The 27,508-nt window shown below is 47.8% G+C and overlaps 1 protein-coding gene across 1 annotated transcript in view; it reads left to right on the top strand.

The window, feature by feature from the left end:
- LOC121007531 (nodal modulator 3-like) overlaps positions 1-25,485 on the top strand; it is a 102,342-nt gene extending 76,857 nt beyond the window's left edge. Inside the window, 10 exon segments of the mRNA XM_040439519.1 lie at positions 4,640-4,691; positions 4,693-4,719; positions 4,721-4,783; positions 5,300-5,326; positions 5,329-5,385; positions 6,693-6,803; positions 9,147-9,248; positions 10,862-10,981; positions 12,100-12,192; positions 24,970-25,485. Of these exon segments, the coding sequence (XP_040295453.1) occupies positions 4,640-4,691; positions 4,693-4,719; positions 4,721-4,783; positions 5,300-5,326; positions 5,329-5,385; positions 6,693-6,803; positions 9,147-9,248; positions 10,862-10,981; positions 12,100-12,192; positions 24,970-25,101 (784 nt within the window). The 3' untranslated portion in view covers positions 25,102-25,485.
- The last annotated feature ends 2,023 nt before the right edge of the window (positions 25,486-27,508 follow it).

The raw sequence follows: 27,508 nt of genomic DNA, 5'->3' as shown, positions 1-27,508 counted from the left end.
CACAAGGGCAGTGGGTGCTTCCTGGGCTAGACGCAATCGCGCATCCGTTTCCCAGTTGTGTAAGGCGGGCCACTTGGTCGTCCTTACATACTTTCACAAAGTTTTATCAGTTACACTCTCTGGCCTCGGCTGATGCTGCTCTTGGGCGCAGGGTATTGCAGGCTGTGGTTCCGGTTTGGACTACTGGACGTTTATTCCTGGCGGTGTTGGATTTGTTCTTTTTTCCCACCCCATGGACTGCTTTGGGACGTCCCATGGTCTGTGTCCCCCAATGGAATGAACGAGAAAAGGAGATTTTTGTGAAACTCACCTGTAAAATCTTTTTCTCGTAATTTCCATTGGGGGACACAGCTCCCGCCCCCTTTTTTGGTTTACGCCTTAGGGTGTGCTGTGTGATGGTTTCCATAATGTTTTGTTTCCGTTCTCCTTCTCCTACTGCTTTTGCAACGACTGAAGTTCTCCTGGAGGTGCCTGGGGGTATAGCCCGAGGAGGAGGAGCTTCTTTTTTTTGCATAGTGTCCCTCCTAGTAATATCTCTAAGCTATACCCATGGTCTGTGTCCCCCAATGGAAATTACGAGAAAAAGATTTTACAGGTGAGTTTCAACAAAAATCTCCTTTCTTCATAGGTTGATATTGTCAGAACAATGGGTGTAAGTCCAGTTCCAGAGACTGTAGGACAGGTACCCCCCGTAGGGGGGACGTGCTGAGATCAGACAAAGAAAAAAATCGGAAAATCCACTCGGCTTAGTTATACAGATCGGTGTCTGGATCGGTAACCTCGATGGTCCAAAATTGATTTATAACTTGTATGTGTTGTGTAAGACGCAAGCTCATAGTAGAGAACCGTACACAGCAAGATGATTGGTCCTAAATTTACTGTAGGTCCTCAAGCTAAATATAAAATAAGGCGATGACTTCAGTAAATGATGTGAGAAAATATGATTCAATTATAAATTCATTGGCGTTTCCATAAAATACTCCAGCCTGGTACACAGGTTTAGCTTTAGGAGTAGAAAAGTGGAGGCTCGGGATCTTCACAATAGAATTTTTACTTGTGGTTTATTATTCTTGAAGGCAGCCTATCACTGTCTGCGTTACCCTTGTCTGTCAAATTGTATTAATTATTTATATTTCTTCCAAATGACGCCATAATACCGAGGGCTTCCGTGTTATTTATTTTTCAGACTATAAGACGCACCCAGGTTTAGACAACATAAAATAAAATAAAATATTTCTACTTACTAAATCTTCCCTGATGCTTTAATAAAGTGGAGGGGACAAGGTCATTTAAAAGGGATTTTCCGAGACTCTGGATAGGTCATCAGTATCTGATTGGACGGGGTCCGACACCCAGGATCCCCGCTGATCAGCTGTTTGAGAAGCAGCAGCACTCGCGCAGTAGTGCTGCGGCCTTCTCTCAGCTTTACCTAGTCCATGTGAGGTCACGTTTGTAGGTCACATGGCCTAGGCGCAGCTGAGCCCCATGGAAGTGAATGGAGCTGAGTGCAATACCAAGCACATCCACTATACAATGCACGGCGCTGTGCTTGATGAGCAGGGAGAAGGCTGCAGCGCTCACAGGATCATCGCTACCTTCTCAAACAGCTGATCAGTTGGGTGTCAGACCTCCAATGATCAGCATTTAAAAACTCGGGGGGGAAAAAACGCTTTTAACTTTGGGGTCTAAAGTTGAGGGGGGTTAATAGATTTGGTCAGCAGCTGTTAACCTTATTGTGTGATCTGCTGACCATTAACACAAACAGCAATGGTGCATGTGGTCACCTCATGTACACAACCATATTTCGTATCCATGTCTGATCACATGGATGACGTGTGCTGTCCGCATCCATACGTCCATTCCGCAAATTATAGAACATGTTCTATTGTCCGTATTGTGGACGAGATTAGTCATTTTTAGTGATGGGAGTGAGAAAAAAATGTGGATTGCACACGGAAGGTATCTGTATTTTGCGGATCCATGGTTTTTGGACCAGAATTTGGACACAGTCATATCCATGAAGCCTAATTTTGTCTGTCGTCATTGCTCTATACTGTTCCCCCATGCTTCTTCTAGATGATTTATTGTATTAGGTGTTTTTTTTATTTATTTTTTATACTTTCCATGAACATGACCTATAAAACGCACACTGGTTTGCTGCACGTATCATGCAACATACAGTTGCAAGAAAAAGTATGTGAACCCTTTGGAATATATGGATTTCTGTACAAATTGGTCATAAAATGTGATCTGATCTTCATCTAAGTCACAACAATAGACAATCACAGTCTGTTTAAACTAATAACACACAAAGAATTAAATGTTACCAGTGTTTTTATTGAACACACCATGTAAACATTCACAGTGCAGGTGGAAAAAGTATGTGAACCCTTGGATTTAATAACTGGTTGAACCTCTTTTGGCAGCAACAACTTCAACCAAACGTTTCCTGTAGTTGCAGATCAGACGTGCACAACGGTCAGGAGTAATTCTTGACCATTCCTCTTTACAGAACTGTTTCAGTTCAGCAATATTCTTGGGGTGTCTGGTGTGAATCACTTTCTTGAGGTCATGCCACAGCATCTCAATCGGGTTGAGGTCAGGACTCTGACTGGGCCACTCCAGAAGGCGTATTTTCTTCTGTTTAACCCATTCTGTTGTTGATTTACTTCTATGCTTTGGGTTGTTGTCCTGTTCCAACACCCATCTTCTGTTGAGCTTCAGCTGGTGGACAGATGGACCTTAAGTTCTCCTGCAAAATGTCTTGATAAACTTGGGATTCATTTTTCCTTCGATGATAGCAATCCGTCCCAGGCCCTGACGCAGCAAAAACAGCCCCAAACCATGATGCCCCCACCACCATACTTCACAGTTGGGATGAGGTTTTGATGTTGGTGAGCTGTGCCTCTTTTTTCTCCACACATAGTGTTGTGTGTTTCTTCCAAACAACTCAACTTTGGTTTCATCTGTCCACAGAATATTTTGCCAGTACTGCTGTGGAACATCCAGGTGCTCTTGTGCAAACTGTAAACGTGCAGCAATGTTTTTTTTGGACAGCAGTGGCTTCCTCTGTGGTTTCCCCCCATGAAATCCATTCTTGTTTAGTGTTTTACGTATCGTATATTCGCTAACAGAGATGTTAGCATATGCCAGAGACTTTTGTAAGTCTTTAGCTGACACTCTAGGATTCTTCTTCACCTCATTGAGCAGTCTGCGCTGTGCTCTTGCAGTCATCTTTACAGGACGACCACTCTAGGGACAGTAGGCAGCAGTGCTGACCTTCTCTCCATTTATAGACAATTTGTCTTACCGTGAACTGATGAACAGCAAAGCTTTGGAGATACTTTTATAACCTTTCCAGCTTTATGCAAGGTCAACAATCTTAATCGTAGGTCCTTCTGAGAGCTCTTTTGTGAGAGGCATCATTCACATTCAGGCAATGCTTTCTTGTGAAAAGCAAACCAGAACTGGTGTGTGTTTTTTATCGGGCAGGCTGTACCAAACACCTCCAATCTCATCTCATTGATTGGACTCCAGTTGGCTTGACACCTCACTCAATTAGCACTTGGAGATGTCATTAGTCTAGGGGTGGGTGTCACATACTTTTTGCACCTGCCCCTAGTGAATGTTTACATGAGTGTGTTCAATAAAAACATATTTAAATTCTTTGTGTGTTATTAGTTAAGCAGACTGTGATTGTCTATTATTGTGACCTTAGAATGAAGATCAGATCACATTTATGACCAATTTGTGCAGAAATCCATATCATTCCAAAGGGTTCACATACTTTTTATTGCAACTGTATATATCATATACACACAGCCACATCATTACCAAGTGATTTTCTAATTTTTCTTTTCGTTTTTTACTTACTGCTTTGCCCAGGGCTATAAATTTGTGGGACAAGTTGTAATTTCTAATGGGCTGGCATAAAAAACAGCAGGCTGTCGCATAGGGCACCTGTCCACCCTCCTGATATGCCCAATGTTATGGGCAACATCCATGCAGCGGGCCGACCCATTCAACTTGAATGGGTCCGTGGTCTGTCCGCAACCGCAAAAAAATATGACATGTCATATTTATTTGCGGGTGCGCAACAACGAAAGCAACACCACGGAAGCACTCCGTAGTGCTTCCAGTGTTCCGTTTCCGTGACTCCTTTCCGCATCTCCGGAATTGCGGACCCATTCAAGTGAATGGGTCCGGCATCCGTGATGCGGAGGTGCATACTGGCCAACGGCCATGTGCGTGAGGCCTTATTAGTACAGTGTTGACCTATTAGTGAGACTAAATCATTGTCCTTATGATCATCATATTTGTTTTAAAGGGAACCTGTCTCCTAAACTGACACCATCCCGTTATACCCAATAGTAATAGGTTTCTAAAGGATGCTGGGGTGTAAAGCGCCCATTGCAGCATCAAGTATAAAATGAAGTCTGTTAAAGGGTCCCTGTTATTTTATAAAGGCACTTGTGTAAACCAGGAAAAGCCCAATGGGTGTCTGCTCAGTTTCTGCCCCCTAGTGGCAGGTTCTTCACTTATGGTTTTTGTCCCCATTGACATCAAGTAACTTGGATCAAGTCCTGGACAATGGATTTCACTTCTTTGAGTTTGACGGTTCCTCTGCCCTCTCTTTCAGCTGTTATGGAACGGGTTCCTCTCTGAATGGTGAACCGGAGCAGGGGAGGTCTGTTGGAAGCGATGGGCCAAAACGACTGGCTTGATATATGGTGAAGACACGGTCACGGATGAGGAGGGCAAATTCAGGCTTCGAGGGTTAAGGGTCAGTATGGAAGTCGTACCTGTAGGGGGTCACAATTCTATCACATCCCAGAGAAAATATAAAGAACACATGTAATAAAGATTGGGACTGCCCGTTGTTAGCAGCTATCCTAGGCTGTACAGGGCGGGAGATATGGAAACATAAAGATGGGGTATAGCCGCCTTAGGGCTCGTGCACACTAATGTTTTTTTTGTGGCCCGTATGCGGAACTATTCACTTTAGTGGGTCCCCCCAAAAAAAAAAAAAGCTAATGACTGCATTCCGTATCCGCATGGCCATTCCGCAAAAAAGATAGAACATGTCCTATTCTTGTCCATTTTGCAGACAAGGGTAGGAATTGTTACAATGGGATTCCGATGCCACACGGACGTCATCCGTATTTTTTGCGTATCCGTGTTTTGTGGATCGCAAAATACATACAGTTGTGTGCATTGAGCCCTTCCTCTTATGCTAGCCTTCGGAAAAAATCCAGGTCGGGAATATTTATCTGAAAGTCTTCCCCGTTTTTTTTTTCAGCCTGGATGTGTCTCCTCTTGTTCAGTTAGAAGGAGGAAGGCAATGACCATATTGAACGTGCTTTGCCTTCATATCGGGCCATACAGGTGAGTTCACCGAGTGCTTTGGACTTCCCGGCGAGTCTGGAGTAGACTGGGGGTTTATACACAGCAGCCAATCAGAGGAGGCAGGAAAGCGGCGGTCTGAACGGGGCGTGTCTCTGACTACCTCAGACTCCCTGTAGACAGTGCAGCCAAACTGTAGTCAGAGCATGGCCAGCTAAGCAGTGTGCACAGGGAAAAACAAATGGCAAGTGCAGCCGCTCAAGCGACCGGGACGTTGGTTAAATTGTCAGCTCTAGGACTTATGTTTGGAGGTTCTTGTCTCTTGGCGGAGTCACTAGTTATGTCTAAACTCCGCTCTTGGCCCGTCAAGTTTAATCGGTGCTGCCTACGCAGGAGGGACCCCGGTGCGGTGGAAATACTTTGAGCAACTGTAGTAAGACATCTTATTAAGTTACCCAAAGGGGGTTTTTGACAATTCCTTTGTGTTTTGGAGGGCTCCTCGTCATTTAACTGACCCCCAGCAATTAGTGTCATCTGTTGAGAGGGTTCAATTCCTCTGTAGCGCCACCACAGGGGATAGGAGTATTTACATCGTGCTGTGGTCCAGAGGATTGGGCAGGGTCCCTTCAGAGATGCTCTTTAATAACCTGCTATTGAACGCAGGTCTCAAATGGGGGAGACTTCTTCTTATGACGCTGAATACCTTATGTTCTCTCTCATATCCTGCTGTTATTAGACCGAATGTAACCTGATAAGCAGTGACCGTCGCACTTTCCCAACAGATTTCCCCTTTAAAGGGGTTGGCAACTTGTGGACCAATGTGTATAGAAGATGATTATATGGGCACTTAATAATATAATCTTTGGTTGAAATTCTGCACCATTTTCTGTATTTTATAAGATATGCCCCTTTATTTGCCAAGTCTTTTGTGCTGTCCACACAGAGGTCTTGTCCATAAGTCATGTGACCAGGCAAATCGCCTCCATGTGATGTCTCCTCCATTCCAAGTGCAAGTGCAGATGGCAGGTGCAAGGTATGTGAATATAGGAGCCATCACATGGAGGTGATTAGCTTGGTCACATTCTCTCGGAAAACCCCTTTAGGGTCCATTCACACGTCCGTAGTGTATTGCGGACCCCCATAGAACTGCCTATTCTTGTCTGACACTGTGTGCTGTCCGCATCCATTCCTACCCCATAGAGAATGAATGGGTTCGCACCCGTTCCGCAGAATTGCGGAACGAGTGCGGACACATTCACGGACGTGTGAATGGACCCCTAAGCTTTTGTGTGAACTGCATGCTTTCGATCTCCAGTAACATTGTATGTGTTTTTTTTTTCCGTTATCAGGTTGGAAGTAGTGATCTAGAAGATGTAAACATTATTGCTTTCCGTCAAATCAACCAATTTGATCTGAGTGGAAATGTAATGACGTCCCCCGAACACCTCTCTACTCTTCTGGTAAGTCCCATCCATGATGCCTTATCCTTCTGTTAATATATGATGATATCTTAAGGCTACTTTCACACCTGTATCATGCCCGTCATAGCATCTCAGTACTGGAGAAAAAACTCTTCCGTTTTGTTCCCATTCATTGTCAATGGGGACAAAACTGAACTGAACAGGACGGAGTGCTCCAGAATGCCTTCCATTCAGTTTGATTGTGTTCCCATGCCGGACAGAAAACCCTTCCGGCAAGACACACAATTTAAGTCAGTGGTGCAGGATCCGTTTTCTCGGACACAAAAGAAACCGGATCCAGCACCCATTGACTTACACTATTTTTAATGCTGGATCCGTCATTGCTATTTTAAAGATAATACAAACTGATCCGTTCATAACGCATTCGGCCGGTTGTATTACCTGGACTAGGGATGCCCAACCTGCGGCCCTCCAGCTGTTGCAAAACTACATCTCCCAGCATCCCCTGGACAGCTACAGCTATTAGGGCATTCTGGGAGTTGTAGTTTTGCAACAGCTGGAGGGCCGCAGGGTTGAGCATCCCTGAATTCTGGACGGAAGCGTTTTTGCCTATCCATGCCGGATCCAGCAGTAAACGCATATGTGAAAGTAGCCTAAGCTGTGTTTAGGGTGTTTTTACTAGGCTTTATTCTGCAGTCCTACTGATCAGACATTTACCCTGTGGATAGGGGGAGATATGTTTAAAGCTTGGCCGACCACCTTTTATTGACCAATTTAGTTAAACAGTTCAGTGTTTTTTTTTTTTGTTTTTTTTTTACTTTACTGCCTGATGTAGCAGCGTTTTATACTGTTAAGACATAAATTAAATGATTGGACCACCAGGGGGAGCTCCTGACCTTCAAATATATTAAACCCATTTATTAAAAAAAAAAAATATCTTCTTGGCCTGGCAATTTTGTCTCGAATATTTTAGAATAGAAACCTATATTGCCCGTTAGTACCAATTACAGTGGCTCACAGTTTATTACACCTGGAATATTTTTTTAAATTTTTTTTATTTTTTGGCGAATCCTTTTAAACTAGGAAAGGATCAGCTCAAGACTAACATCCATGGTTTATAAACCATATGGATATAGTGTTTGGTGGTTCAGGTGTTATGAATGTATAATCTCATGCACTTCTCTGCCCCCCCATCACCACTGCCCACTGATGTGTTTACATTTTGAATTCATTGAATGACTTGGTGTGTAATACTGCATTTCCCCTGCAGCAGGGCGCTGCAGAGGAAACATTTTGCCTCTCAAAAGTCCAATGCGCCGACATAACAGAAAAAACGCCTAAAGCCTTTCATTAAGGTCAAACGTACCTAAAAGCACACAAAATGATATTCACCGTGGGATAATTGCAGGCTGTTGTGCGAGCAAGTAATGATTCCTAGGCGGGTCATTATCTGCCGTCTCCAGTCCCTCACCTGCTGCAAACCTTTCCTTCCAGATTTCTTTTGAGATCACTCTCCACAATGTCTTTACATCGCTTGTCCTGCACTTACTTGAAGGACGTACTTCTGCTGTATTTCGAGTTGTGTATGAGAGGGAGTTCAGTTGAAGGACCTTGTTTGATCCTTTGTGATGAGGCCTTCAGCGAGGAAAGTGATTCGTTGTTAAAAATATAAAAAATCCTATGCCACTTGAAAGAATACAACATGACGGTGACCCCTATGTACTAAGGCGGTTGTGCCTAAAATGTCAAATGTTCCTAACGGAATAATCGATTGAGCCTCTCTTGGTGAGCGAGCAGGAAAGGGGGGGCCGCTGAGCAGGAAGGGCATGGCGTACGATAACTTGTGCGAATGTCGCCAACCAATAGTTAATGTAAATTTAGACAAGTGTTTAACCATATTCCACATTTCTCATCCAGCCTGACCCCTGTGATAGATTTGCTGCAGCTTTAAGTCTCATTCACACGTTCGTGCTTGAATCCGTGAAAAGGTGGTCAGTAATTCCCTCGTGAAGATGGGATCGTATTGGGTCTGTGTCCGTTTTTTTGCTGTCTGTGTGTCATCCGTGTTTCACTGACGCCGAACAGCTGGAATTTTTTTTTTTCAAAGCATCTCTTCCGAATGATCCGTGAAACATGGATGGCATCCGTGGTTTTCACGGACCCTTAGACTATAATGGGCGTGATGGATCCGTAAACACGGACAAAAGAGAGCATGCATCCGCGCTAAAAACATGGACTCGCGGACCATGCTAAAACACTGTGTGAATACACACACACACACACACAAAAATGAATGGGGACGTGTGCTGTCCGTGAAGAACACGGACGTGTGAATGAGGCTTTAGTCTCTAAGATTTGCTTATTCTTCTCTTTCAACTCTAGGTAAAGCTGTATAAAAGTGAAAATCTGGACAACCCAATACAGTCGGTGTCTCTAGGACAATCCCTTTTTTTCCATTTCCCTCCCCTACTCAGAGATGGCGAGGTAATTTTAACATTTTAGGAAATGTGACATATGTATGTGAAGAGTAGTTCATCACACTACTGTTTTAACTCTTTAATCCTTGCATTTTTAAAGGGAACCTGTCACCACCAAAATATCCCACTAAACCGTCTGCAGTACCTTACAGCTGAAGCCATCTGCTTTCTAATGTTGTCATAGGCTTCATGTAGACCGTATGTTTTTTTTTTTTTTTTTTTGCGGTCCACCAAAAAAAAATATTTTTATACATTTTTTTTTTTTGGGTGGATCCATTGACTTCAATGGGTCTGTGGTCCGCATTTTGCTACCAAGAATAGGACATTTATCTTTTTGTGGAATGGACACATGGATGCTGACAGCAGGTGGATGACTGCTGTCATGCGGACTCTTAGAAATGGGTCAGTGTGCAATCCGGAAAAAAAATGTGGATCAGACACGGATATAGTCGTGTGCATGATGCCTTAGACTAATTCGTCCAATGGGCAAGAAAAACAACTTTTATTTATTCTGCAAATGAGGAGCTTGAAGTCGAGGGGGCAAGAAATCATCCTTGCCATGCCCCCAATTCTCCAGGAGATCCTACGCCATACAATCTCGTTTTGGGCGCCTGCGCAGTGAGCCATGCTGTAGTGTACTTGGCTTCAGCACGGCTCACTGCACAGTCACCGAAAACGAGACCGTACAGCACGAGCATGAAGAAAAAGGCCATTAATCAAATGGGCAGGAAGGGGACTCGGCAAGCTGGACCTCAAGCTCCTCATTTGCATACAGAATATAAGTTATTTTACTGCGATCTTGCGCATTGGACGAATTCGCCCCAAAAAATCCTTAGAAACTGGAAGATTTCAGCTGTGAGGTACGGTGGGCAGCTTAGGGGGCAATTTGGTGTTGACAGGTTCCCTTTAAAACGAATTCACGGCTGTGTCCTCCTAGCAAAAGATGTTTCCACAGGTGTCAGTAACAATATATTACCCTTTAGGCTAAAGCAACACCTAGACCAGGGATCAGCAACCTTCGGCACTCCAGCTGTTGTGAAACTACAACTCCCAGCATGCTCCTTCCACTTGAGTGGGAGTTTAGAGACCAGCCAAGCAAGTGTGCATGATGGGAGAAGTAGTTTCACAACACCTGGAGTGCCGGAGGTTGCTGAGCCCTGACCTAGACCAAGAGGGTCAGCAACCTCCGGCACTCCAGCTGTGGTGAGACTACTCCCAGCATGCTCCATTCAGTTATGTGAGGGCTCTGAAAACAGCCAAGCATCTATGGATGCTGTGAGTTGTGGTTTCACCACAGCTGGAGTGCCGGAGGTTGCTGATCCCTGACCTAGACTGTGTGCAGTAAGGGCTTATTCACAGGTCAGTGAATCATGGACGTGTATTGCTCAGAAATGCCAGCTTTAAAAAATTCACTAGTGACTCACTTCACTGGAGCGATTTTGAAGAGACTTTCAAGCTACTCGGTGTATTCCTGTGGACAGCAACTTCCCAGCGTTTAGAAAAAAAAAAAAGTGTATGTATGTATATGTGTGTGTATATATATATTATATATATTATAAAATATCTCCCCACATCTTAAATGGACACAATAGCATTTATACCTTGCCTGTTTTTTTTCAGACCTATGTTGTACAGCTGGACTCTACTCTGCCTAAGTCTCAGTATGACTACACCCTGCCCCAGTTTTCGTTCAGCACACACGACTACCATAAACACCTCTCCTTCCCCTTCTATCCTACGGTGAGTCCATATTTATGTGCTTTATATTATTGGAACCTGATACTAATATATCTTTCATGAGCTGGAGTGTGAAAAATGGTCCAGTTTTCATAGATTTCCAAACGTGATCATATAATTCAAGTGTATTTAGCATCTGCGTCCCATGCAGGAGATATTCACGTGCATGCATAATCTATTTGGGGTCTGTGAGCAGCTGTAAATGTCTAAGAAGAAACAAATGGTTCAGTTGTCGTCCCCATCCTACACATGCAGATACATGACTGCTGTATAAGCAAGTTGGTCCTCATAGCCTCAGACAAGAAATGGATTACATAGACATCTATGATTTTTGGGGGGGTACTATCTCTCCTTGGGGAGAGAGCGCCTTAATACTTATAGGCCATACATGCTCCTCTGGAATTCTGGGAAGAAAGGGAAGCTCATTTGCATTCCTTTCTTCATAGACGTCTATGGCACAGCTAGCTGACTGCTGCACTTGTAGGTAGGTGCAGGTACTTACAGCAGGTTGGAGCAGCCAGATGTTTAAATTGTACCCCCAGTGATCCACTTAAAAACCTCTTTGGATATGCACTTCAGTGCGTAAATCCCAGTTTCTTATGTAGAATAAAAACATTATTCTATTAGCTTTATACATTTCCAGTCTGCATACCCAATTTATTTCGATATAGGGCAGAGCAGAAGGAAGTTTTAATTACTGCAGCTATATAATTTGTCACAGCTGGAATAGGAGCTTTCTGTGGAGCCCTGTGATCACGGGAGCATCAGCAATGATTCAAGCAAGCAGTCAGCGACCACAGCAGAGACAGGCTGGCAAGTGTTACGTGGGCTAGGAGACTTAAAGAGTGACTGGTTAACCTACAGTTCCACTGTACCTATATTAGCCGTGGGATGTGATGTATACATCTTTAAACGGGTATTCCAGTTACAGAAAGTTATCCCCTATCTACAGGATATGCTTGACCTGCTGCTCCATTCATTTCAGGGGACCCCCGTTCTCGTGATCTAATAGTTATCCCCAGTCCTGTGGATAGGGGATTACTAGATGTGACCAGAATGCCTCGTTATACCTGGTGAATTAGACTGTATGAATGAACGGCATGATTTTCTTTGACTTGCAGAGAAAGTTACCTGAACAAGATGTCGTCCAGGGCTCCTACCTGGCGCTGCCTCTCACCTTACTGCTGCTGTTGGCCGGTTACAAGTACGATAAGGTAACTGCAACCAATACACTGTACAGTCACGGTTATTCCAACCCTCAGCATCTGTACGGTAGAAGTGCTTAGATGGAGCATGGAGCTGGTCATGAGGTTATGATATGGGCTTCAGAAAACAGGAACATGTGACATCCTGGCATATTTACTACTCTAATACATTGATTACAGCAGGGAAAAATATTGAAACCTTTTTGAGATGTAACATGTTATAAAGCATCCACAAAGGTAATAAGGAATCCGTCTTTGCTGAGCTTGAAAGTATGAGAGCAGCTTTAGGGTAGGTTCATACCCAGGGCTCCAGATGGCGACCAAAACGGTCGCCAATGCGCCTCAAAATTTGCAGATGGCGACAAGACTTTCTCGCCCATATTCCTTGGGGGACACAGGAAACCATGGGTATAGCTCTGCTCCCTAGGAGGCGTGACACTAAGTGAAAGCTGTAAGCCCCTCCTCCATCAGCTATACCCTTCAGCCTGGAGAAGAGACTGCCAGTTTTTGCTTAGTGTCCAAGGAGGCAAGACACCCCCTGCTTATGCAGGGTTGTTTTCCTATGATTTTTTATTTTGCGTTATTTGTTGTTTTTAATTCGGTTTTTTTCTACCTACAGGGACAACAGAGGCGCATTAGACCCCTCTGTTTCTCCCGGGGTTGAGTTGCGCCAGTGCCGGTAATTCCGCACTGCCGCCTCCCCCACGGAAGACAAGGTGGACCAGGGCAGCCTCGCTCCCCTGCGTCCCGCCAGCTCAGGGTCGCCCGCACGCCAAGTCCCTCCCCCGGCTTCCTGCCACTGCGGTGCCAGGAGCTGAAGGGGCGACCCCGCTGGATGGATTGAGGGCGAAGACAGCGTATGGTGAGACAGGCTGCTCCAGCCTCCCCTTCCTCCCTCCCACCGCTGCTACAGGCCTCCTGGGCTCCCATGGCCACTGTTACTACATGGCCACTGCTACATCGTGCGCCCACCCCTCCCCCCCCCCGGGCATATATCGGGGAGTTTATCTGGGCAAGTCCTTGGCAGGGACGCTGCCTTCAGGGGACGGCTGCAGGAAAAAAGCAAGCCGTCTGCCACATCCAGGCGCGGAGGGGGCCGCTTTCTTGGCGTGAACGGCGCCATTTCAGGCCGGCACTTCATCATCCTTGGGGGTTAAAATCATTTTGCTGCGCGCGCGGCTCTGCTTCAGAGCGGCAGAGAGGGGGCGGAGCTTCCTACATGCGCTCCGCTACTTCCGGGTTCATCGCACAGTGCTGCGTGGAATCCTCTCTGCAGTGCGATCCGAAGCCGGTGCTGCTGCCTCTCCTCCACAGCCTCCTCAGTCTGTTCCCCTTACCGCTGCCGCTTGCATCATCCGGGTCTGGTAGGACTTTTAACCCCCTCCGTGCCACAGTACTGTCGCTTGGGTGTTATCCCCGTTCCTTTCCTTGGGGTCTCCCACTTTAAGTGCAACATCTTTGTTCCACCATGTCAGACCCTTCTACAGCCGCCAAGCCTTGGTACCATGCCTGTACTGCTTGTAGGGAACCCTTTCCCCGGGGGCAGTCTGATCCGCACTGTACTGCATGCCGAGCTCCACCGCAGCCTCAGTCGCCCGCTGTGTCGCTCCCTGCTGCCTCTGACCCGCCTGACTGGGCTAGATCCCTGTCCCAGGCCGTGGAAAGCCTCACTCATGTCGTGGGCCGCCTAATAGACAGGCCACCTACCCCGCAGGACGCCTCTCTGATTGTCGCGCCCTCCGGGTCCACTGCTTCTGCCGCTGCAGCGGGTTCACTCTCTTTTAGTGACCCCTCCCGAGCTAGGCACTCTCAGAAGCGTATTAGAGTAGAGCGAGCCTCCTCCTCGGATGCCTCCCTCTCCCCGCCACGCGTGCGCACCCAGACGAGCCTCTCCTCTCCAAAGGATTCGCTCTCTGAAGGTGAATTGGCGGTTTCAGATTTGGAAATGGACTCGGCCCTGCCGTCCAAGCTAGCCTCAGCGATGGGTCAACTCATCTCTGATATTCGTGACACCTTTAAGGTGCAGGATGATCCCCCTAGCTCGGACGCAGCTAGCGTCTCATTTATCAGACCCAGGCAGGTCTCAAAAGTCTTTCCAATCCACTCTGATTTCTCCTCTGTGGTGTCTAAGGCTTGGGCTCGCCCGGACGCCCGTTTTGTCAACCCCAAGAAGCTGGACATTTGTTATCCTTTTCCAGCCGATGTCGTGGCCACATGGTCTTCCCCACCCAAGGTGGACCCCCCTGTGGCCCGGCTGTCAAAGAACACGGCCATCCCTGTTCCCGACGGGTCCTCTCTTCAGTCAGCGGAGGACCGTCGCATGGAGACCCTTTCTAAGGGCATTTTTGCTGCCTCCGGTTCTGCTCTCAGACCGGTTTTTGCCTCTGCTTGGGCAGGGAAAGCAATCTCTGCTTGGGGTGCGCAGCTGGAACAGGAGTTGGACTCGGACGTCCCCATCCAGGACCTGCGTTCCTTGGCCCAGCTTATTGTTCGGGCCGGGAATTTTGTTTGTGAGGCCTCCCTTGATGCGGGAGCCCTTATTGCACGCTCCTCCGCCCTGGCAGTTTCCGTCAGGAGGGAGCTCTGGCTGAAGGTTTGGAAAGCGGACGCTGCCTCCAAACGTTCCTTGGCGGGGCTACCGTTTGCGGGTTCCCGCCTTTTCGGGGTCCGCCTAGACTAACTTATTTCGGAGGCCACGGGTGGTAAAAGCACCCATCTTCCTCAACCCCAAGCCAGGGGCGCCCCCCGCGGACGCCCTGGTGCGTCTCGTTTTCGGGCCTCCCGCAGGGCCTCTGGGGCTCCCACCACAGCTGCCGCTTCGGCTCCTCCCCAGGACAAGCATAGGAAGCCGTTTTTTTCGGGCGCAGCCCTCCTGGCGCAAGCCGCAGGCTGCCCGCACACCCGCAGCAAAGCAATCCTCTGCCTGAAGGCGCGCCCCCACCCACCCGGGTGGGGGGCCGGCTCCTCCTTTTCAGGGACGTCTGGTTGGCTCACGTCTCCGACGCCTGGGCCCTCGAAATTGTGTCCTCCGGATACAAAATCGAATTTGCATCCTTCCCTCCAGATCGGTTCTTTCGCTCCCGCCTGCCACGGGACCCGAAACGCGCGGTTGCGTTCTCCGCGGCCGTTCAAGCCTTACTGGACAGGGGGGTGATTACCCCCGTTCCTCTAGAGGAAAGGTTCCAAGGGTTCTACTCGAACCTCTTTGTAGTTCCCAAGAAGGGAGGTTCCGTGCGGCCCATTTTGGACCTCAAAAAGCTCAACCGTTTTCTCCTCCTTCGACGGTTTCGGATGGAGTCCCTCCGTTCCGCGGTGGCTTCCCTGGAGCAGGGAGATTTCATGTCTTCCATCGATATACAGGATGCCTACCTCCATGTTCCGGTAGCCCGGTGTCACCATCGCTTCCTCCGATTCGCCGTGGGGGACCTCCACTTCCAGTTTGTCGCCCTTCCCTTTGGGCTGGCAACAGCCCCCCGGGTGTTCACCAAGGTCCTGGCCCCGGTTTTGGCCTTACTCCGTTCCAGGGGTGTTTTTCTGCTACCGTACTTGGACGATATCCTCATCAAGGCTCCGTCCCTTTCTCAAGCGGTTGCCAGCGTGGATCTCACTCTAGAGACTCTGACGAGGTTCGGTTGGGTCATCAACTTCCCCAAGTCCTCCCTTCCCCCCTCCAGACAACTGGTCTTCCTGGGAATGCTTTTAGACACGGGAGCGGCGGAAGTACGTCTTCCCTCGGAAAAACGTCTGATCCTCCGTGGGGCGGTTCGGGGTCTCCTTCTCCACCGTCGACCGTCCTTCCGCTTCTGCATGCGGGTCTTGGGGCAGATGGTTGCCTGCTTCGAGGCGATCCCGTTTGCGCAGTTTCACTCCCGCCCTCTCCAACGGGCGATCCTCTCCTCCTGGGACAAATCGCCGCAGTCTCTGGATCATCCCTTCCATCTATCGCCTCCGGTGAGGTCATCTCTCCGCTGGTGGTTACAGTCCCCTCTTCTGGGCAGGTCTTTTCTGCCACTCAACTGGTTGGTGGTTACAACCGATGCCAGTCTCTTGGGCTGGGGAGGCGTGTTTCCTCCCCGATCCGTCCAGGGCATTTGGTCTCCATTGGAGTCCAAACTCTCGATCAATGTCCTGGAGCTGAGAGCGGCCCTTTTGTCTCTACGACACTGGACTCATCTGTTGAAGGGTCATCCAGTTCGTGTACAATCGGACAACGCCACGGCTGTGGCGTACATAAACCACCAGGGGGGCACTCGCAGCGCTGCTGCAATGAGGGAGGTCTCCAGCATTCTCCGTTGGGCGGAAGCCCACGTCCCGGCCCTATCGGCAATTTTTATTCCAGGGGTGGACAATTGGGCGGCGGACTTCCTCAGTCGCACCACTGTCGACCCCGGCGAGTGGTCTCTTCACCCGGAGGTATTCGAGGCAATTTGCCTTCGTTGGGGCATACCGGACGTGGACCTCATGGCCTCCAAGTTCAATCACAAGGTCCCCGCCTATCTGTCCAGGGCCAGGGATCCGGGAGCTTGCGGAGCCGACGCCCTCGTTCTTCCTTGGCGAGGCTTCGCGCGTCCATACATATTCCCTCCCATCCCACTCCTGCCCAAGGTCCTTCGGAAGATCGCGGCGGAAGGCGTCTCGGTGATTCTGGTCGCTCCGGACTGGCCCCGCCGGTCTTGGTATGCCGACCTCATGCTGCTCCTGGCAGACGCGCCCTGGCCGCTGCCCGCCAGGGAAGATCTTCTCTCTCAGGGACCGATCTTCCACCCGCGTTTAAGGTCCCTACGTTTGACGGCGTGGTTGTTGAGACCACCGTCCTGACACGTAGGGGTTTTTCTGCGGACGTCGTCCGCACCATGATCCGTGCCCGCAAGCCGTCCTCTTCTAGGATCTATTATAGGACCTGGAGGACCTATTTGGGGTTCTGTGCCGATCTGGGGATTCCTCCGCTCCGCTTTTCTCTCCCCACCGTTTTGTCCTTCCTGCAGAGCGGACTTGCCCAAGGTCTGGGTCTTAGTTCTTTGAAGGGTCAGGTGTCTGCGCTGTCCATTTTGTTTCAGCGCCCACTGGCCCCCCTTGGTCCTGTCAAGACCTTCCTTCAGGGCGTGGCTCACGCGGTTCCCCCGTACCGGCCTCCGGTACCGCCCTGGGACCTGAACCTGGTTCTCTCAGCGCTCCAGGCTTCTCCTTTCGAGCCTCTGCGGACGGTTTCCTTGCGACTTCTGTCCTGCAAGGTTTTTTTCCTTGTAGCCGTCACCTCTCTTCGGAGGGTGTCCGAATTGGCTGCACTCTCCTGTCTGGAACCTTTCCTAGTGTTCCACCAGGACAAGGTAGTTCTTCGTCCGGTCCCTTCCTTCCTTCCTAAGGTGGTCTCCGCCTTTCATCTGAACGAGGACATCGTTCTCCCCTCTTTGTGTCCTTCCCCTTCCCACCCTAGGGAGAGGGAGCTTCATCGCCTGGACGTTGTCAGGGCGCTCAAGGTTTACCTGGAGGTAACCAGCTCTTTCAGGCGTACTGACTCGCTCTTTGTGGTTCCGGAGGGGTCGCGCAGAGGGTTGGCGGCATCCAAAGTTGCTATCGCCCGTTTTGTCAAGATGGCTGTTACTGAGGCTTATCTCGCCAAGGGCAAGGTTCCGCCCCTCGGTGTTACCGCTCATTCCACTAGAGCGGTCGGGGCTTCCTGGGCTCAGAGAAATCGGGCTTCTACGGAGCAGATTTGCAAGGCGGCCACTTGGTCCTCCTTGCACACCTTCACCAAGTTCTACAGGGTGCATACTCATGCGTCGGCTGACGCTGCTTTAGGCCGTCTGGTGTTGCAGGCGGCAGTTGATTGATGTTGGTCTAGTTTGTTCTGGTCCCTCCCTTCTGGGACTGCTCTGGAACGTCCCATGGTTTCCTGTGTCCCCCAAGGAATATGGGCGAGAAAAGGAGACTTTTGTATTACTTACCAGTAAAGTCTCTTTCTCGCTCTTCCTTGGGGGACACAGCACCCGCCCTTCATTTGGGTTTACAGTTGTGGTTCCGGCTTGGTTGCCCCCGTTGGGGCTTGACGGTTCTTTTTTCCGGTTGGTGGTTATCTTTCACTACTTGGACACGCAACTGGCAGTCTCTTCTCCAGGCTGAAGGGTATAGCTGATGGAGGAGGGGCTTACAGCTTTCACTTAGTGTCACGCCTCCTAGGGAGCAGAGCTATACCCATGGTTTCCTGTGTCCCCCAAGGAAGAGCGAGAAAGAGACTTTACTGGTAAGTAATACAAAAGTCTCCTTTTTTAGTCTTGTCGCCATTTGCGACTGTACCGCTGCGATCCTGCGCAGCCTAAGTTCTCTTCACTAGCACACCGCACAGTGGAGAAGGAAGGAATCCCTCCCTCTCCACTGTGACTCTGCCGCCACTACCACCAATGGGGATATAGCAGGGGAGGAGGAGGGGAGGAGCTGTCGCCACTGCGCCACCAATGAATGTAAAACATAAGTATAGGCAGCGGTATCACAGACCCGGCACCCGGCCTCAATAACAGGGCAGGCGATCCGCGGCCATTAACCCCTCAGGTGCCCCAGATCGCATGCCCTGTTATTGAGGCCGGGTGCCCGGTCTGTGATACCGCTGCCGACACTTGTATAAATGAGTCAAAGAGGACCTTTCATGGGTCCAAAGAATATGAACTTATCAGCAGGCTGCATAGAGCGGCGCCCAGGGATCTAAGTGCACTTACTATTATTCCTGGGCGCCGCTCCGTTCGTCCGCTGTGGCCCCCGGTATTTTCAGCATTCAGAGGAAGGAGGAGGAGACGCCAGTGTGTCTCCGTCTCCATAACAGCAGCGCTGTCCAATCACAGCACAGAACTCAGAGCCAGGGAGAAAAAAACCTCCCTGGCTCTGAGCTCTGCGCTGTGATTGGTCAGCGCTGCTGTCAGGGAGAAGGGGACACACTGGCGTCTCCTCCTCCTTCCTCTGAATGCTGAAAATACCAGGGGCCACAGCGGACGAACGGAGCGGCGCCCAGGAATAATAGTAAGTGCACTTAGATCCCTGGGCGCCGCTCTATGCAGCCTGCTATTAAGTTCATATTCTTTGGACCCACGAAAGGTCCTCTTTAAACAATCATTGGTGGTGCAGTGCGCTCTCCCAAAGCCTCTTCCCCCCCCCCCCCCCCCCCCCCCCATTATCACTGGCCACAAGTAGTCCCCGTCTCCCCCCCATTGTTATATGGTGGCCACAGGGTCCCCATCCCCTCCAGTGGTGGCAGTGGCAGATTACACTGCTGGGGCTCAGATCGTTACCATGGCAGCCAGGACGCTACTGAAGCCCTGGCTGCCATGTTCAGCTCCCTGCTGCTGTGTGCACAGAGCACAGGGCAGCAGGGAGACATGTGAGCTCCTATTCACCCTGATAGATCTCTATCAGGGTGAATAGGACAAGGGAAGAAAAGATCCAGGTTCTAGTCCCTAAGGGAAGAAATGGTTATTAAATAAAAAGTAAAAAAAAACACCAAAATACTAAAAGTTTAAATGGCCCCCTTCCCAGTTTTACATATAAAATTTACAAACAATAAAGAACATATTACATATCGCCACATCCCAAAAAGTGTGAGCTATTAAAATATTTAAAAATATTTCCGCTCGGTGAAGGCCGTAACAGAAAAAAAAAAACTCTAAACCACGCAATTCGCCATTTTTAGTCACCTTGTTCCCCAGAAAATGTCCCTGGATGTGAGAGGCATGTGGTGCTGTATTCTCCTATATGTAGTGCACCTGCGTCTCATCTTCTCAAAGTCCTTTTTTTTAATTATATGCATTTTAAATTTGGCGACTAAAAAATGTAATTTGGCTCCTAAATTTTTTAGTTTAGGAGCCAATGGCTCCTGGTCATTTTTTTTTGTCTGGAGCACTGATACCTCCCGTTTCACTGATCCGGTGTGCTGTCTTGGTAGAGAACAGCCTGCCAGAGTTCACTGGATACGACCTAGCCGGATACTGGCATTCACTACCGTACCCCATTGACTATAGTGGGAGTCATCTGCTTTTCAGCATAAGTGCCGGTTTTCCATGGATTGCCTCTAGATCCCAGTCAATGGGGTCCGATGAAGAACGGCAGTATCTGGCTAGGCCGGATCTGTTGAACTCTCTGCCAGAACAGCCTGCCGGATCCATTAAATCTGAATATAAATAGCAGCACGCATGTGTGCCAGGTAAAGCCTCTACACCAGGGTGACTACTGCCCTCAAGGATTAGTAAGGGTCTTATGTCACATTCTACGTAGGTGTGCATTAGGTTAGTTAACATAGGGGTTGAGTTGGCGCCAAAAATGAGCTTGAATTATACTAAACGCCATTCACTTGCTGTGGAAATAGTCTGCGCACATTTGGGAGCATCCTGTGGAGGATGTCCACTTTGCCAGGCTACCCAACAATAAGGGTCTGGCTACGCCACGACATGTTTTGCATAAAAAATATGCAACTTTTTTGTAATGAGTCAGTGGCAAAAAATCCAACTTGGATGGATATTTTTGCGACTGTCACGTTGCAGCATGTTGCATGGCGACACCATTGACTATCATTACAAAAAAAGTCACGTGACATGTCACCATCATTTTTGGCTGCGCATCTTCATGTCTCCATGTAGTCGGACCCTATGCTTATCATCGGATCCCTCACAAGACCCCTATCAAACAGAATTCTTAGGGTGGAGTCCATCAGCATGTGGAGGAGATATGTGGCATTGCCTCTTTCCCTTGGGCTGTCCATACATGGTGGAGGTAGTGATGCTCTTTATAGCCACCCTCTGCTAATAGATGGAGGGTCCTAAATTGAAGATTAACTCTGAATTCCCCGATAAACTAGATGACCATTTATTTTTTAATGCTCCCCGTCTCTGGCCTGCTTAGGAAAGGAGCAAGTCCAATAATACGTTCATCGTGTGACTTTATGCACAATTTCCTGATATACGCTGTGAACCTCCAGGCATAGTGAACATGTAGGGGGTCATTTATCACTCTGAAAAATGCCTAAATTAGGTGTATTTCAGGCGCAGATTGCTGCCAGTTGCTCCGCAATCCACGATTTCGCCCCGCTCACGCCAGGTCTAAATAAGTGCTCGTGGCGGAGAAGGAGACGGGCTGGCAGGCCTGTCTCATTTACCATTTTCTGCGCCTGTTTCAGGCATAGAAAAAGGTCTGGGTGTAATACAGCTCGGAAGCAGTCTTACAATTAAAACTGGCGCTGGATTCGCCGAAGTTATGGAGAGGCCGGCAGATCCACCGCCAACTTAGGGCTGTATTAGACGCCGGTCTTAATAAATGTGTCCCGTAGTTTTCGCCTGCAGATGATCTCCTGGATCACAGTGCTCCGACATCGCTTTGGTGCTGACCTTCGTCTGTCGGAACCTACAGTACGTCTAAGTCATACGTACATTGTTATACAGCCCCGTAATATAAAGTATACGAGACAACCACATGTTCGGAGACTTCCATTAATGGGGATTCTCAGAGTTTTACTCGGCCTTTATATTTTAAGTTTGGATAGTTTCTCTCATTTCCAGTAACTTTCCCAATAAATGAACCCTTCCCTAGGGCGTTCCGCTACCTTTAAGTAGACTGCATCTGAAACCTCTCATTACGAGGACGACCTTTAGTGTATTGATAGTGATGGCTTAAGAGCCTGAGTAATGAGCGCTGTGTGCCTGTGCTTTCTCGTTACATAGGATGCCGGGGAGATGCCTGGACGCATCCGTCACACTTTGTTAACTTGACATGTGTAAATAGTTTTTGGCCGGAGCATAGGTCAGACTGTGTCATTAATTGCACAGAAGAGATCCAGCTCTGAGAGTTCCATGTGCTGCGTCCTGTTACATTGTAGCAGGTTGCATTGGAAAATTTTAAATGCTTTTTTTTATTTTTAATTTTATTTTACAGCCAAATGCATTAGGTAAACCCCGGGTATAATTAGGAGTCAGAGGAAAGTGCCGGCTTCTACGTATGGGTCGCACTGTCATTTGCTAACACGTATTAGGCCGGTCAATTAGAGTCACAGTAGTCCCTGACTCTAGCAGGGCTCCTATTAATCAGAATGTAAATGCACGCGTCTGCCTGATTGTTTAAATTGCCTAGAAGATGATGTTCGGATGTGCTGCATGCAAGCCAAATGGGAAATGGCCTGCTCCTCTGTTGTAGGTAATAGTTGATGGATTTGATAGATTCCATTTAGTCAAGAAGAGCTTTAAAGGTTTTTAGAAATCCATTTATAGTTGCTTGTCCACATTGATGGCGACTTACTAGGTTATGGGGGCTTCAGACGCAACCTCTGTGCAGAACGGAGAGCATTACATGAAAGGCCATTTAGGGGAAATGTGTGGCTGCAGCGGCCCCTGATCATCACAGCGGATTGCTGGGGGTGCAAGAAAACGGATTGCTTCGCCTGCTTCTGTCATCTGTGAACCCTCAACAGTATGGAGGTTTAAAGGGATCATGCCTATTAAGTACAGCATGGAGAGGGCTTGCATCAGTAATTTTCATCGATATGCTCACCCCGACTCCCCCGCTGTTCGCCCTCAAATTGCCCATGCAGAGCATACAGAGGACCCATGAGCATGCCACATAATGGAAGTGACCCCAGGAGGAGTCCTCGGGGGGGCGGACGGACACCGAAGTTAATATAGGGATAAAAATGACCGAAGTCACTGGCGTGTGTGCCATTCGTGCGTTACTGTAGTTAAAGGGGCTATCCCATGATTAATGTAAAAAATGAAAATCGGGCATCATATAGTACATGGCAATCTGTAGAACCAGCCCTGCACCTCACAGATCTCCACGCTCACTGCTCCAATTGTTCTGCTAGATTTATTTCAGGCTGGCACGGAGCATGTATGTCAACCTCAGCAGGACAGAGAATTTAGAAAAAGGGCAGACCGCAATTGGCGCTATACAGAGATTTTATTAAAAAATAAAAATAAAAAAAGTATTCAGATCCAGGTGCTGGTTTGAAAAATGTAGAATATTTTTCGTGGGACAACCTCTTTAATAAGCCTTGTCCAAGGTGACCGAATCCCCTTAAGGTAGAAATTCAAGTAGTGGGAAAAAGAAGGAAACAGCGGGTTTATTTTAGTGTCGTATTTTACGTGTGCTAAGCTTGATTTTTTATTTTTATTTTAAAGAGCACTTGTCAGCAGGATCAACTCCATTAAACCAGGCATACTGCTTGGTAGGGTTGATCATGCTGATTACAGTGATGCCAGTGTTATGAAAATCTGTTGGGATGTTCCCGAGAGAAGACTTTTATTCCTTATTCAGATGATGGCTTCAGTGCACCGAGGGGCAGGGGGCTAGACCCCCAGTCCTATGTTTTCTAGTGCTGTCCACCTCCCTTGGTGCACTGAAGCCCTCATTTGCAGAAGTAATAAAAGCCTTTTTTCTCTCTCTCTAAGGAACACTACAACCGATTTTCACAAGACGGGTATCATTTTAATCAGCAGGATCCCCTTTACTAGGCAGTGTGATCGGTTTAATAGGGTTAGTCCTCCTGATAGGTACTCTTTAATTCCTTCCTTAATACATATTTTTTTAATCTGATTTATTTATTTTTTTAATACTTTTAATATTGGCCTAATAACCAGTAAGCCCCTCAGCCCACTTGCACATGGCTTAGGCTGCTTTCACACTAGCGTTTCTCTTTTCCAGTATTGAGATCTGTCATAGGATCTCAATACTGGAGAAGAACTCTTCCGTTTTGTCCCCATTCATTGTCAGTGGGGACAAAATGGAACAGAACGGAGTGCTCCAAAATGCATTCCGTTCTGTTTGGTTGCGTTCCCATACCGGAGAACAAACCGCAGCAAGCTGCGGTTTTCTTTCCACCATGGGGTGCGGAGCACAACTGATCCGGCATGACCCACAATGCAAGTCAATGGGGACGGATCCGTTTTCTCTGACACAATAGAAAATGCATCTGTCCCCTATTGACTTTCAGTGGTGTTCATGACGGATCCGTCTTGGCCATGTTAAAGATAATACAACCAGATCCATTCATGACGGATACAGACTGTTGTATTATCAGTACGGAAGTGGATCCAGTAAAAACGTAAGTGTGAAAGTAGCCTTAAAGAGGACCTTTCACTTGTATACAAACTAAAAACCATCTATATCAGTGCCCAGGGGTCCTCCTGCACTTACTAGTATGTCTGGGCGCCGCTCCGTTCGCCCGGTATAGGCTCCGGTGTCTGCGCTCACTGGACTGATTTTTTGTATGAGGCGTGTCCCTTGCTGCAGCGCTGGCCAATCGCAGCGCACAGCTCATAGCCAGGCTATGAGCTGTGCGCTGCGATTGGCCAGCGCTGCAGCAAGGGACACGCCTCATACAAAAAAATCAGTCCAGTGAGCGCAGACACCGGAGCCTATACCGGGCGAACGGAGCGGCGCCCAGACATACTAGTAAGTGCAGGGGGACCCCTGGGCACCGCTCTGCCCACTGATATAGATGGTTTTTAGTTTGTATACAAGTGAAAGGTCCTCTTTAAATAATGCCAATGCTATCCGGAAACCCCAAAGCGAGCTTCTCTTTGATAAATAACTACCACTCGCACAATTCTACAGTGTCACTGACACTGGCTGCCACCTTTACTACTGCCATCTTTCACAGTGCATGCTACATACCAGTAATGTATAGACAGTGAGCTGGAGCCCTGTTTATTGTTTGTAGATTGGTGCATAGAGGAGACCAGGGCTCACAGTAAAAAAATGTTTTCCCCATAAAGTCACCTGTCTTCTCCGGTCATGATTCCCTTGCCTTCTTCTTGCTAGTTGGTTCCCCTGCTGCTGCAGCTGACAAGCCGTCTGCAAGGAGTTCGTGCTCTTGGACAGACAGGAGCTGACACTGCCAACCCAGAGGATGCAAAAAGACTTCAAAAAAGACAAAAGACACGAAGGACGTGAAGAAGCGGTACCGTGGTGTGAAGTGACAGTCATGCTCCAGACCCTTGGGGACATGTTATGGAAACTCCTTGGCTTTAAAGAAATTCCAGACTTCAAATAACAGTTTCTCGGCACTACATGACCCCCCCCCCCCCCCCTCCCCTCCTCCTTTTTAAATGTAACTTGTTTTGTACATTGTGGATGTATATAAGCAGATCTTGGAACATGATTTAACTTGGAATTGAAGAAATTTGACCTTGTTTTGTAATTTTTTTTCCACTGGAGATAACTTATTTTTTATCATGAAATACCTGGTGGCCGGCGACTTATACATAAAGCAAAGTAATTTCGTCTTTGCAAATGGTTTCCCAAGGAAGCTTAAATAAAGAGTAACATGGTTTCCCCTTTCTACATTGCTGGGTTACTGAGTTTTATTTTTGAAGTCGTGGGCCATAGTGGTCACCAAATGTAGAAGTGAACTCCTGGTCTGCATGTGTATTCTGTGTGCGGTGCTTGTGCCTGTCGTCTATGTTGCCTCATGAATGCATGGGTTCAACTTTTCCAACTTTTCGAACTGTAGGATTACTCGGCTGCCATTCAAATGAATGACTGTTCATTCAAGGGTCCTTTTAGGGACCGGCTACATGCTGCAATCGGACAGTGGCAAAAAATCCATCCAGGGCTGATTTTGTCTGCAACTTTCGCGTTCGCAACATGTTGAATGTCCTACAGCGACACCATTGAGATAAATTTTGTCACGCAACACATTTTGCCATGTAGCCATACCCCTTTGTGTCAATCAACTTTACACGTTAATACCAGATAACTGGCCCGCGGAAAGGTGACTCTGATCAACCCAACAAATCAGCAAATGCTCAGATTTCATCTTGCATATGGCACCACAATTCTTTGTTTGTTCGTCACGTATTAACAGGGGATGTGCTGCCGTCTATATGCAAAGGGAATGGGGGCAAATGACCATAAAAACAATCATTCATCCCTCATTCACTTCATATTAGGCCTTGTGAAAGACACTTGAAACTATCGCCACTTGCCTTTTTATATCGTCGATTGAAACACTCTTGCAGGCTGTAATCGCCCCAGTTGTCAGTCATAGGTGTCCCGAACAGGAGACCTTCCATATGCTCTATTAAGGCAAATGGACAGAGGTAGTTTTCATCAGACAGCACCTTTTTAAAGTGGAACTCCAATACAAGTTTTCATCATGGTTAAATTTTCACCCTTCAAAAATTTTACCAAATGGAGATTCTAGATCGTCTTCTTCCCTATGAAGGAGGGAAGGGGTTCTTTCTTCCTCAAAAGAATGACTTCCTAGTGGTCCGTGCATACTATGTATAAATATAAATAAACTCAGTTGATTATGATGTTGAGAAAAGGGATGATCCTCAAATAGACAATAAACCAGAGCAAATTCTCTAGATTAAGTGTGGTCTTCTCAACGTGGTGTGTTTTTTTTTTTTTTTTTTTTCCCAAGAGGATCACTGTAGATGCTTTCTCTGCCAGACCTTACCAGATCCAGCTATGGGAGTATATGCTTTTATTGAGGATGAGTGGATTGTAATAAAACTCCTTGTACTGTAGTTCCCTAGTTTGTCAGCAGAGAAAGCAGACCAGAACCCCTAAAGCTGGCCATACGCATTGTATGCATGATTGGCCAGCTGTATAATGTTTATAGGGGACCTCTCAACTTTTTCCTGATGGCAGATTGATAAATATCGAGCAAGTTGCTTAAAACCATGCCCAACGCTTTGGTTTTCGGGGACATAAGCCGCTGCCAGAGGTGTGTGGCAGTTGCTTTCTCCCATTCTTCAAACATGCATTTTTGTGGGAGATCGGGAGAGAGAGCTGTTAGCCGACTCTTGGAAAGGGGTATTCCGGTTATGTGAAGTTATCCGCGGCACACGCGCAGTGCCTTCACACGTGGTGGAAAAATCCTGCAGAAATTATGCCACATAAAGACTCCCCCCCCCCCCCCCCCTTGTTATCCTTTGGGGGTGAAAAGAGTCAGTCCCTGCCCTGTGCTCCCCGTAAGTAATGATGTGCTGCGCCTTTTCCAAAGCAGAATGTCTGTGTGGATGTAATCTGCACAGAAAACCACCCCAAAATCTGTGCGTCAAAATCTGCACTTTGGTAAAGATTCGCACCTGCGGATTCTCTCTCAGATTTTTCTGCCACCTGTGACAGCACCCTTATACTTCTTGTTCCTGCTGGATCCACCTTCGGCTTTGACTAAAAAAAAACTGCTACAAAAAAACTTGTGTGACACCACCCTTCCAGTCACCTTCTTTTTGGATGACACTCGGTATGTGGGGTGTGAATGTCTCTAGCTGTCCCCGCTGAATAGCTGTGCAGGCGTTAGGCTGGGTTTACACACTGCGCTTTTACCATATTTCAAAAGGTGGTGATT

This window comes from Bufo bufo, chromosome 7 (assembly GCF_905171765.1).
Source record: "Bufo bufo chromosome 7, aBufBuf1.1, whole genome shotgun sequence".
Classification (NCBI taxonomy): Eukaryota; Metazoa; Chordata; class Amphibia; order Anura; family Bufonidae; genus Bufo; species Bufo bufo.
Note: the sequence above shows the minus strand (reverse complement) of the source record. Positions and strands in the feature narration are given on the sequence as shown.